The 13,458-nt window shown below is 40.8% G+C and overlaps 1 protein-coding gene across 1 annotated transcript; it reads right to left on the reverse strand.

The window, feature by feature from the left end:
• Nucleotides 1-590: 590 nt before the first annotated feature.
• snapc1b (small nuclear RNA activating complex, polypeptide 1b) lies at nt 591-12,515 on the reverse strand. Its single transcript, XM_063184178.1, has 10 exons — nt 12,297-12,515; nt 11,887-12,046; nt 10,991-11,131; nt 7,423-7,524; nt 6,450-6,599; nt 5,614-5,694; nt 4,494-4,556; nt 3,164-3,335; nt 2,722-2,796; nt 591-1,756 (listed from the first exon to the last, which is right to left on the reverse strand). Exons 1-10 carry the CDS (start codon nt 12,452-12,454, stop codon nt 1,725-1,727), a joined length of 1,134 nt encoding a protein of 377 aa, XP_063040248.1. The 5' UTR covers nt 12,455-12,515; the 3' UTR covers nt 591-1,724.
• Between the last annotated feature and the right edge of the window lie 943 nt (nt 12,516-13,458).

Raw genomic sequence — 13,458 nt, forward strand, 5'->3', positions numbered from 1 at the left:
TGGTTACAAAGCGCAGTTCGCTCATCTGACTGCCAAGCACCCCAAAGTATTCCAGTTCATTAAGGTAATAACACAATAAGTGCAAGTAATGGCACACCAAGACTTGTTTTTCAAAAACCAAAGTCAAGCAGATGGATGTTCCGAAGAGACTTCATTCGGCGTTACAACCTTAAAAAAACAAGGAATTCTCACGTAAGGCTTGTCCAAATAAGTCACTCACAATACCCTACCTGTAAGGTCACTTCGATTTCCAGGGGAATATCTCCACAATCCAAAGGGACAGCAATAGGCCTATTATTTCTCTGCGTCTGCCATAATAAACTCTGAAGCCAAGTCCTCCGGTTCCGGCTGCTTCTGCTGGACTGCCTACTTTCGCGCCCATGCAGGCACCGCGTGGTACGATCCAGTCATTTGAACCGCTTCTCTTAATTGTCAACTCACTGAACTCAGGCTTTAGTATTGATTGAAAGAATGTCAGTTTAATCCACAGATCGAAGCGTTAGCCACTTTGAGACCGGCGTTGTCTCTCAACAGTACACTGCCAGGATAATGATTGCATCCCAATACACATAAGGACACAGAGGCATTCATACTATCAAAACTTGTGTTTTACTTTTCATTCAAATTTAAGTGTCAGAACTTACTGAAGGTTAAAAACAATCATTAACTTACTTAAAGTTAAACAAAAACATTGCTTAAAATAAACAGAGTAAAAATCTGATGCATCTGACATTTTGTGCAAATAAAAACATCACAGATTTAACAATCACCAACAAAAAACTTCCAGTTAAAGCAACCGTCTTAACTAGAACAATAGTTATCAACAGGCCATGCTAAAAAAACAACTGTAGGCAATTTTGCCATTACTACCTATTTTCCTGGTCAATGACAGTCAGAGTTGCATAAAGTAGAAGTACTTTACAAATGCAATTACAACACTAATGGTATGAAATCACATGACTTCAACATCATACAACTAGTGTTGTAATTACATCTGTAAAAGCACTTCTAGTTATATGTACTTCTGCTTTATTACAACTCTGGGGTGAATTTCTCGAAACCAAAGGTGCTTACTACATTAGCTACTTCGTTGCTTTCAATGCATTTTCCCAGTGGCAACTACCGAAGTTGCTAACAGTTTAACAACTTCCCTTTTGAGAAACTCACCCCTGATCACAGTGCATCCATTCTGCACTGGTCAGAATAAACTAAAACCATCGCCTCACTGAGGATAACATTAAAATTCTCCAATTGGAGATAAGGTGCATAATGCTGCAAATGGTGATGTGAGGAAAAGAAGGAAAAATCTGCACACTGTTGCTGGCTCATCGATTTACTGTATTAAACACAAAGTTTCAAACCTCAGGCAGTCTTTGGATTGTGAAGACTGCCTGAGGTCGAAACGTTGTGCTTAATAAATCGGTGAGCAGCAACACTGTGCAGATTTTTCCTTTTTCTTTTATTCGCCTGTTTGATTCAGCACCTGTTTTACGGGATGTGCGCGCATCCCTCACACTACTGATGTGAGGAAAAGCCTCAGTCCGTAATCAGAGCTCATCATCATCATCATACACATCACTGCGACTGATAATGGACCTGCCATCTTCATCATGTGGGTCTCCTTAAGACACACATTTAGAGGAGGAAGAGAGACCCAGGTGGTGTGCTGTGCTGGCACAGCTGTTCCCAAGCCAGTGGAGGTAGAGGTCCTTCTTAAGGCTGCATCAGTAGCGAAATCGCCTTGCATTCCTCGGTGCTGTCGGGAGGGGCAAAGACAGAAAAGGATCGTCAAGACCAGGCAAGGAAGGTTACGGTAATATCACACGCTGCAATATACTGTAAGTAACTATTAAGTTCTGTTTACAAGTTGATGTATCTGGAACATGTACAGTACACTGCTTGTAGAGATTTTGCTGAATTGATGGGGACATTCTAGCAACACTCCATATTAAGAACTTGTCATATAGAGTATGTAGACTCTATGTATTTCAGCAGAGTGTACTTGATCTACACACCAATGAAGGCACCATGATTAAACATATCTGTGCAAACTACAACAACAATTTTAATGTACAGTATAGTGTGGCCTTCTTTCAACTAAATGTTTGGCCAACACATTAGAGATAAGAAAAAAACACAGTCTGCTGTTAAGTCTATGAAATCAGTATATTTTGTATAATAAAAAAGGAATGCATCTTTAGCCAGTGTATTCAGCCTGCTTAAAATAGAGGTTAAGATATACTGTAGATAGGGCCTAGCTATAGAGACTCATGGGTCGTTTCCACTGCATGTTTTCTACCCGGTACAGCTCAACAAAGACAGCACAGCTCAACACTAGCTTGCCGGCTTAAGCGAGCTAAACATTATATTTATACCCAGCTCAATGATTGGTCAAGAGGCGTGACCTCGCGCCCACTTTCAGAAGTGCATTCACGCTGACTGACAGTTGTGGAAACAACGCAAAATAGAACACAGAAAAAAATAAAAATGCTCCGCAAATATTTTTAGCTGGACTCTTTTTCACCTTTCCACATGTCAGCTGGTCCCTTAGGATCCCTTAGAGTGGAAAAGCCAACCATTCTGATTTGACAGCCCTACTCACCTCAACACAGCCTAACACAACACGACACAGCACAGCCGGGTTTTGGTGGAAAAGTGGCAATAGATACGGTAAGATTATAAGAAATGAAAACCTAAATGTGTGTATTGATATATGCTTACGTGCTGCCGCCTCCTGCTCCGATTGGCTCAGCTTCCACAGCTTGGTTGTCGAGAGGGAATCTCCTGGGACGCCTCCTATTTGACAGAGAACTTGTCAGTACTGCCAACAGGAAGTCGGTGCGGTTAACTGTATCGCATGGCTTAGACATTGATGCAGAGATTTAAAGATCCACTATGATATATATCAGTCCTCAAACACGTCTTTTTAGTCGCGTGCAGAGATTATGTCGTCGGTTGGTCTGACACCGGCTTGTCTTTTGAAATATTTGCAAACCACGAAGGTTTATGGACCCTGATACCTAGAGTGTTTAACTATCATAATTTTCAAATACTCTTATTGGCGTTACATTTCCATATGCATAAGCGGTGATTCAACCTTCATGTGACAACAGTCTTATTAGATCTCTTAAAGTGCTTGTGAAAATAAAAAATGTATACTTGCCAGTATGTTGTAGACGGCGAAGAGTGCGGGATTTGAGTGAATTGAGCTGCCGTCGTTTTCGTCGCAAAAAATTCACATGCGTTCTGTCCCGCTGTGGACCCTGGTCCTCATATTCGCCTGCTCTGGTGTCCGTGCACAGCTCCCCCTGTCTGTGGCGCCGGGCCTTGGACACCTAGTGGAGCATACAGTAATGCATCAAAATGCAGTGAAACAATTACTTCTACAACTGTGCAATGTGGTATATTTTGTAAGTATCGTATAGCTGATACTAAACAACTGTTTATTTTTGCACCATACTTCTCTATTTGTCATTTTGATTGACCCATCTACAGTATGTCATTTAGGTTACATTAGTACTTTTCATTTTTGTTGTGTATTCATTTTTTGCAAGGATTTTCGGCTGATCATGTGTGTACAGGTCTATCCTGCGAGAGAAGCGTCTCTAAAATACTATAAGCAAGAATCCTGAATTTACATTCATTGAACAAAGTGCTGATTTCAACAAAATGAACACATGTTCCATTCTTTACAGGTACACTGTGTAAGATTTTAGCAGTGGTCAGCAGTCTTTCTAGAATTCATACGGCCCATTCATAACTGTTACCTTTTTCACAAATACTTATGTATTAGGGGTGGTACGGTTCACAAAATTCACGGTTCGGTTCATATCGCGGTGTCAAGGTCACGGTTTTCGGTTTTCTACAGTTCTTTTTTTTTAGTTCATGATAAATGGTGCACTGGCTAATAGAATCGGACTTATCACTAAATATCCTACATATGGTTTGTATAGGCTTATAATGTGAAAATGGTGTGATTTTAATTGTGTCATCCTCTCATTTGGTCTTATACGCTAATGTTTAATCAGAGAGACTGGATAAGATACTCCTAGAATATCTGTTTTACATATTTTTCTGGACAGTACATAAATTGCGGTTTGCGATGGATTGCACGGTTCGGTTCGGTATGTGTGTGAATTGTACGATTTCGGTTTTCGGTGCGGTTTGTGCCATCCCTAGTATGTATACTTATGTACTAAGTATTCAATATGACAGGGAAAGTTGCACTTTTCATTCATAAAAATGTGGATCTTCTCCTTGTTTGCCATTTTGAATTTCCAGAAATAGACATCTTTTAGCTGCAAGACCTACTGTCCTTTGGCTATATTGGTAAATGTTAGTGTATTATTTAGTAAATATGCATGAAGAGGTCAAATTTGATAATAGGCAGCACCGTTTCAATGAGAATCATGGTTGCAAAACCTATTCTGGCCACAATCCTACACAGTGCACCTGTAAGTTGTAGTGGTTCCTGTGAAATCTGAAATACAGACCTCTGCCACTTGGCCGTAGGAGCGCGCCTTGATGGAGGCGAGGAGGTCGGCCCTCTTGGAGCTCTGCAAGACACAAAACACATTGAAGAACAATGAGAACCTACTGTGCTGATTGTATGATGGCATCACAAGCACCTAGGCAAAGGTCTCATGGGTTAAGGCATGCAAATAACATATAATTGTCAACTTTGAGCTTGAAAAAAAAAACGGGATAATTCCCTGTAATTTTTGAAAAGGCCAAATACACACTGACAGTCAATGGGACGACAGTGTCAAGTTGGGCGGTGGGATCTCACTGTTTTTTCACACTGACATCCCGCATGTGGGGGCAGTCCTGTTCAAAATCTCCACACAGACCATGTTTGCAAAATAGCGTGTATAGCTTAAAATGAATAGCATACCAGTTTGTCTTTGTTGTTTTCTCAACAAAATGAATTGTAAGCAACTGCTGCGTAGCGGAACATGGCCCACCTTCGTCTAGGGCTGATGCAAAACTTTGTGCTGGTGCAGGCTGTGATGAGGCTAACTCTCACAATTCCCTTTTTAGAGGCAGCATATGAACAGGGTTGTTTGTTTGCGTCATGAACTGTTGGTTTCTGCGAGGCAAGGCATGGGCACACACCTCTGTAGCTCAAGGGTGAGAGCTCACTTTTTGTTTTGTTTTGATTCTTTTTTTTTTGATAGGACAGTGTGAGAGGTGGACAGGAAGCGAATTGGGAGAGACAGGGAGGTGTCGGCAAAGGACCCGGGCCGGGAATGGAACCCGGGTCAGCCTCATGGCAGGCGAGTGCCCCACCGGTTGACCACAGCAGGGCAGAGAGCTCACATGAGTTCTTGGTGGTATCTGGCATACAAGCTACTGGCGGGTAGCATGACAAGCCATGACCCTCTCTACTTATTCCATTCACAGATGATACAATAAGTAGAAAGGGTCTGGCTTGTCAGGCAGGGCCGTGGGGGTGAATTTCTGGGCTGATGCTTTTAGTTTTCGGAAAATTTGAAAAATCTGCATATTTTCACGAAAATGTCCAAAATGGAAGACAGCAGCAAGTGGCAGCTAGTTACAGAAAAGATTTTCTAGGTCCATTTCGAACGTCTCTGGTTAGTTACAGTGTCTTACCTCCATCTGCTGGTTAATAGTGGAACTGGTGCTGGGCTCGTCCTTGCAGCTGTCTGATTGCTCATCCCCAGCAGCAGCAGCCTGTAAAACAGAAACATACATACTGCTGAATCTACACCATATGCAAGAAATTACCAAAAATACAGCTTTCATCAGTAATACCATCTGCCGTGCCTGAGTTATGACAGCTTAAAGGTGCACAGTGTAATATTTTAAGCAGTTTATTTACAGATCTCATGCTGCCCATTCACAAATATTACCTTTTTCACAAACACTTACCACCACCATCAGATATTCCAAGTATTCATCATGACTGGGAAAAATGCATTTTTCATACATGAAAAGGTGGATCTTCTCCTTGTCCGCCATTTTGCATTTTCAGAGAGACATTTTCAGATGCAAAACTTACTGTACTTTGGTCATACGAATAAATATTAGTTTATTATTTATTAAATATTCATGAAAAGAATACATTTGGCAAAAAGCAGCAGTTTCAATGAGCAGCATAATTGCAATACATAGTCTGACCACCATCCTACACAGTGCACCTAGTACTTGTATCTATAGGAGTTGTACTACCCATAGTAGTGTCTACTACATGCACTGGTCAGTGGTAGTCTCCCTCAACCTACAACTTGGTGAGGCAATGACTTCCTGATTGTATTCTAAAATTTCAGCCTGTATCATGTGTGTGTATGGAGTTTCGCAGTTGGGCTTTCAGGTATGTCAAGAATCATCATTCACAAATTACATTAAAAACAGTCTACAGTTTTACAGAGCGATATAAAAAATGCAATGTTAGAAAATTCATAATGTATCTCCAGAGCAAATCATACCCTTTGATCGTTCTGCCATGTGCTGAAGTCCTCCACAGCGTTGAGGAGCTTGGGCACCAGATTGGGGACCAGGTTCAGATCAGCATCCGGATGCTTGGCCAACACGAACGTCTTCAGCTGCTTGTAATGCTGATGAATATTTGAGATCTCCTACAATGTATAGAAATAGAGGACAGGTTATGTTACCGGACAATAGGTGACCCCAGGGATTCCCCCAGCACATTATTGCTAAGGCGCCACCTTGACAAGAAACACCTACCACCTTGACTAGGTCCCCTGAAATGATGAAGATGTCATGTGGTGAATGTAATTTCTGAAGTTGCTTAGCCATTTTTTTTACTTTTAATGTCCCACCACCTTAACTAACAAAAATTCTGGGGGAAACACTGGAACCAATTTGGTGGATGATGGAGCAGGTCAAATGGTGATCAATGGAACCTTTTAGAGATGGGCTGCTAGAGGACTTTCATCCACAGACGTGCTCACAGGGCAAAGATGTCTTTTAAACAGCACTGCTGTTGTGTTAACTCCCGGAAAACATCACATGAAGCAAACTCACTATGTCTTTAGAGCCGAGTTCTACTAGAAACGTCCCAAGTATTGCTGCAAGAACTGCATGGAGATAGTGACAACTCAACACAGCAAGAATACTTCAAAAGATACGATACGATAACTCTTTCACTGAAATTCATTTTCCATCCCTGAACAAGACTTGTATTATTAATGACAAACACACATGTAATATCAGAGGACTATTGCACATCTGTGCCATGTATGTGAAGAATAGAGCACCTGATGAGACATGACAATTGACAAAATGACAAATGCATTCTTTAAGCTAATGGGTTTCAGTATGCGTTGTATGAGAAAGGGCCACCACCACTGCTAAAATCTGATACACTGAGAAATGGATGTAGGCAAAGACAATGTTGTATTCATGAATCCTACAATGAGAATATCATCATGGAGGTACCTCGCACATCTCTGTGGTGACCAGCTCCTGAGGTCTGGCTGATTGTTCGGTGGGCACCTCTGTGTTTGTATTCACCACCTTCTGATCCCGTGAATATGTCAGCTATAGAGAAAAGCAAGATGAAGCATTAACCCATTGTGTCCTGGAGCGACATATACGCTGCATTCAAGTTCTTGAGATTTGAGCTGTTTTATTAAAGATGTGGGTATGTTAGAGCTGAATGAACACTATACTAGTGCAAAACGAAGGTTCTAGATTTTAAATGTAACTTATTTCATGTTTGTATGTGCTTCGGAGGCTGAGATATTTAGGATTTGATAGGCAGAGGGCACCCTTACCCGAAAAGGGCTTAGGACAAAATGGGTTAAGTAAGAGAAAATCTCTTGACAATGCTGGGACTTTAAAAACTTATGATTTTTTACAAAGTCCAGGCTTCTGCTGATTCAAATGATGCACTTACTGTAATTTAAAGACATTAGATTCAGCTTCATTGGTCAAGTACTCTTGATGTTCAATCTCTACTCTCTATTAAATAATCAGCTGTAGACATTTTGTAAAATACACAATACTTTACAACAGAGTATTAAAACAGTGTAGATCTTACTGGATAGACAAGCAAATGCATGCATAGCCAGCTTATATAAACAAGAAAATGTAGTACATGGAGGCTAGGGTGCATCAGTTGCCCCCTATGAAAAGATATCGCCTTGGCCCTATAGTAAAAATGTTCTACACTCAGTAAAAACACACTGTGTAAAATATTTTGAAATTTGGATGAAGTCTACCGGGGCCACCAGCCCCATGAAAATAGAAAATAATGGTGATAGTCAGAATCTTGGAATAGAAATGGACATTTTGCTGCATAAAGCTACCCAATAAAAAACATATTGTCTCAGCTCTGTGATAAAAATGTTCTATGCACAGTAAAATCACTGTGTGTAAAATATTTTGAAATTTGGATGAAGTCTACCGGGGCCACCAGCCCCATGAAAATAGAAAATAATGGTGACAGTCAAAATCTTGGATAGAAACAGGGCTGGACTGGCCATCTGGCATGGCGGGCATTTCCCGGTGAGCCCCGCACCCTCGTGGGCCCCCTTTTTTTTTTTTTTTTTTACATTACTGAAAATAGGGGCCCATGAGGGTGCGGGGCCCACCGGTGAGTCAGTTCTCCGGCACTAATAATCTCCTTAAATCCAAAAGTGCCCGGGCCCTATTTATTGCACAGTCCAGCCCTGAATAGAAATGGACATTTTGATGCATAAAGCTACCCAATAAAAACATATTGCCTCAGCTGTGTGATAAAAACAAATGTTCTATGCACAGTAAAATCACTCGGTGGAAAATGTGTTGAAATTTAGATTAATTCTACTGGGTCCACCAGGCCCATGAAAATACAAAACAATGGTGATAGTGATGGGCAACCTGGATTCCAAAGTCCAGTGCCACATATTCCAAATATAGCCAATATAATGAACCAGCTGACCCACTGCAAGTATCAAGCAAGAGATTGCGAAGTTGTATGACTTTTGTGTGCTTCACCTGTGGGCCTACAGGATTGTACAGATAGCTGTTAATACCTGGTGGAGCATCTGTACTAAAGCTGTGAATGCTCCTTGGAATGACTTGTGTTTTTTTTTAAAGAAATCCCTGCAGTAGTTCAATAGAGTACATACAATAAAACTGTATGTGATGTTGGAAAGAGTGGCTTCTCAAAACCTGTACTTAAGTGGCTTCTAGGTATGTCATGGGTATCACCAGGTCCAGAGTCCATTGCCAAGGGCCTCTCAGGTAAGTTATGGTACTCATCTGATGGAGTAAAGTGAAATACTACCACAGGCGATGGGATAAAGAAGTAATGGCACTCTTCAATACAGTTGTATTGACTGCTTTGTAGCCTAGGCATTCCAAGGAACATTCACAGCTTTGGTACAGATGTTCCTCCATGAATTGTAGGCCCACAGGTGAAACACACAAATATAACAGTCATGCAGCTTTGCAATCTCTTGCTTGATACTAGCAGTGGTCCAAGGCAGCAAGGAATTGATATTGTGTTGCAAAAGAGCAAATTTGCCTAAATATAGCAGTTTGACCATCAGTCTGTCCTGAGACTGAAGTCTGTGTAACTGGATCGACTGAATACACAACCTGCTTAGATATTCCTTCTGTTTGTGCTCCCAATACAGGTGATCTCACTAATTACCTTATCAACCTGGCTTAAGTGGTAATTAGGCTCAGCTGGTTCATTATATTGGCTGGGGCAAATATGTCACGCGGTTTGTCCACCTCTGTTTTAAGACAATGGCAAACCTAGATTCAAAAGCCACAATCCAGTGCCACAGATTTCAAATTACCTGGTTTTACCTGTCCAATTGCCCTAACTGGAAAGGTAAAACTAGGTATGTCATTTGGAATATGTGGCACTGGACTTCAGCTTTGGAATCCAGGTTGCCCATCACCATCACCATTATTTCGTATTTTCATGGGCCTGGTGGACCCGGTAGAATTCATCTAAATTTCAACATATTTTACACAGAGTGATTTTACTGTGCATAGAACATTTTTATCACAGAGCTGAGACAATATGTTTTTTATTGGGTAGCTTTATGCAGCAAAATGTCCATTTCTATTCCAAGATTCTGACTATCACCATTATTTTCTATTTTCATGGGGCTGGTGGCCCCGGTAGACTTCATCCAAATTTCAAAATATTTTACACAGTGTGTTTTTACTGGGTGTAGAACATTTTTACTATAGGGCCAAGGCAATATCTTTTCATAGGGGGCATCTGATGCACCCTAATGGAGGCACATGATGTTCGACTGGGGAAGATTACCAGTTTGACATGTACCATACAATCCAAATGTGCTACATTTGGTAGTATATAGAAAACCTGAAAGCCAGGCGACCTGCACAATATCATTAGGGATGCACCGATACCGATACTGGTATCGGTATCGGCTCCCGATACTGCTCATTATACTCGTACTCGTACTCGTCAAGCACTTGCCGATACCAGCTATGAGTACTACTATTACTCAAAACAATGCAAAATCTTGTCATGTTCTGTGGACTTGAAATCAGCATGGAAAAAAAGTGCCACCTCATACATTTACTAACATTTGAATCTAAATGGAAATGGACAATAAAAGAAATATCACAGGTGGAAAAAACAAGGCCATGCATTTATTTTCATTGTATTTTGGTGGTAAAAGAAAGGTATCGGTATCGGTACTTGGTATCGGCAAGTACACACATTAATGTACTCGTACTTGTATCGGTTTTCAAAAAAGTGGTATCGGTGCATCCCTAAATATCATTGTTGGCGTTAGAGTCCAGCCCAGTTAAGAACACAGATAAAACTCATATATTACATATTACACCTCCATAAGCAATTCTAAATAAATCAGGGCTTAATGTGAAATGGTGTGTGTTGTATGAGGTGTTGCTTTACCAATGTACCACGGCTTTGAAATGTCAACAATACTGTGAAATAAAGGACGGCACAAGATGCAATGTATGAGACAACAGTGAAATGTGTTTTCTGAACTGCTTAGGATGTTCCTACCGGAATTGGCATAGCTGTGAAGAGAAAGGCTTTTGCGCTCAGCAACTGGTGCAATATGTACAGAACATCATAGTGTTGAGAGCTCAGGGCATCTTGGGTGAACACTTGTACATCACCCCAGTCTTTCAAGGCCAGGCGAATCTGCGACAGACAGAGAATTAAATAATTATTTCAAATAGGACCACTTATACAGAGTGCTGATAATCTCGTATCTCAGAATGCACGTCACAAACCAAATCAGTCATTACACCATATTGCCAAAAGTATTCGCTATTCTGCCTTGACAAACATGACGCGTTAACTTCCCATTCCCATAGGGTTCAATATGATATTGGTCCACCTTTTGCAGCTATTACAGCTTCAACTCATCTGGGAAGGCTGTCCACAAGGTTGTGGAGTGTAATAGGAGTTTTTCATTAGTGCATTAGTGAGGTCAAACATTGATGATGGTCAAGAAGGCCTGGCTCTCAGTCTCTGCTCGAATTAACCCCAAAGGAGTTATATTGGGTTCAGGCTCTGAGCAGGCCAGTCAAGTTCATCCATACCATACTCTGTCATCCATGTCTTTATGGACCCTGCTTTATGCACTGGCGCCCAATCATGTTGGAAGAGGAAAGGGCGTGCTCCAAATTGTTCCCACAATCTTGGGAGTATGGATTTGTCCAGAATGTTTTGGTATCCTGACAAGCATTGCGGGATTGATGATATCCTTCACAATGACACATCATGATAATTATTTAACAGATGTTGGTAAGATCTCCAATTGTCTCGTTCCTGCTAATCACAGACCAGGACGTCTAACCTCTCCGTCTAGTCAACAACGTTACAGGATAAGTCAATGCATGAAAAAGTAATGGAAGGGAAAGCATACAGCGTCAGTATGCACGTTTACGTACTCTCTGGGTTGGATAGCTGCGCTGTGTATGGTAAAGGGCGTACAGCATGTAGAGTCCACCAACTCTGATTTGGAAGGAGTAAGGAGGAAGGAAGTATGCAGTCGATATGTTCAGCGCCATGCGGCTGAATTCATTCTGCTCTGCCATAGTCTTGATTCCGCTGTGCAGGTAAAACAAAACAATTACCGGTTTAAGCTCGATATACTGTACATGGAAAACGCATTCGTAAAGACTGAAGTGCTTATCCTTCATAGGACGCTCAACGATTCTCTACCCAGCATCGCAACATTTATGATTGTCACTGACAGTTCAACTTCAACATCTTACAACTTTTCACTATGCGTATAGTTTTACATTAGAAGAGGTTTGATATTCATGAGAACATTAAAAAATAAAGCGGTAATCCTCACAAAAATATTTCATCGAAGTTCAATTCCCTCCAGACGGACGAAAAGTCTTCATATCGCACAGAGTCCATCCGTTGAAAACGACCTAGCAACTCCTCAAGGTCTATTTTCAATGGTTCTTCAAATTTATGTACTTGCTGTGTTATCATAGTGTCTGACATTGTGGTAAAATTGCAGCGAAAACACCCAGGTCAGAGAAGAGTTGACAGAAGACAACAATAACAAACGCAAGACGTTTGTCGCTTTTTTCAGTGTCGGCAAATGATGACGTAGCCCTGTGACGGAAAGCGTTTTAGGACAAACAGCACGAACCAATGCATTTCATTGTTTCTTTCTTATTGAAAATTTCCAAGCTTTAGTCAGAGACGGCTCTGGCTTTAGGCTACACCTAGGCCTACATGTAGCCTAACCTACATGTTGTTGACGTTGTAGAAATACAGCACACGGATAATTAAAATAATTAGGACGTTTGTTATTATGCTATAGTAAGTAGGCTAGTTTAGGCTACTAGGCTATACAAAGAGAAACCATTTTTAAAGGTGCACTGTGTGATATTTTTAGCAGTTTTTTTCCAGAATTCATGCTGCCCATTCACAAATGTTACCTTTTTGATGAATACATCACCATCAAACTCAAGTGCAGCCTATTCATGATGACATTATGAATTTCTAGATATTGACATCAGCAAGCTGCAAAACTTACTATAGCCTACTTTGGTCATAGGGGCCTACTATTACAGATTAGCGTATTGTTTAGTAGGCCTACATATTCCTCAAAACATCAAATTTGGCAAGGCAGCCCAGTTTCAGTGATCGGCATAGTTGCAATACTCTGGCCACCATCCTACACAGAACACCTTTAAAGGAAATGAACACAGAAATTGGTTACATTTACATTAGTGTAGGCTATAAGGTATTTTCCTAAACAAATAGGCTAACAACGTTGGAAAAAAACTTGGATAAAAGAGCGCACGTATAACTTTTTAAAAATGTGTGAATCATTGGAAATTAATGATTACATTGATGATGAAGAAATAGGTGAATAGTCCATTACTATTGTATTAGCCTACTTTGTTAGGAACATCTTCACTTAGAGGTCGTCTTCACCTATTCAAGATAAGCCGACTAGGAAGACTATATAAACAAAAGGGTGTTGAGTTTTGTTA

Source organism: Engraulis encrasicolus, chromosome 19 (genome assembly GCF_034702125.1).
Source record: "Engraulis encrasicolus isolate BLACKSEA-1 chromosome 19, IST_EnEncr_1.0, whole genome shotgun sequence".
Lineage (NCBI taxonomy): Eukaryota > Metazoa > Chordata > Actinopteri > Clupeiformes > Engraulidae > Engraulis > Engraulis encrasicolus.

Coding starts and splice junctions, on each gene's coding strand:
- snapc1b (XM_063184178.1), bottom strand. CDS start 12,454: ATGTCAGACACTATGATAACACAGCAAGTACATAAATTTGAAGAACCA. Junction 4,557..5,613: donor CTATTAACCAGCAGATGGAG/GTAAGACACTGT, acceptor TGTGTCTTGCAG/AGCTCCAAGAGGGCCGACCT. Junction 2,797..3,163: donor TCGCCGTCTACAACATACTG/GCAAGTATACAT, acceptor TCTGTCAAATAG/GAGGCGTCCCAGGAGATTCC.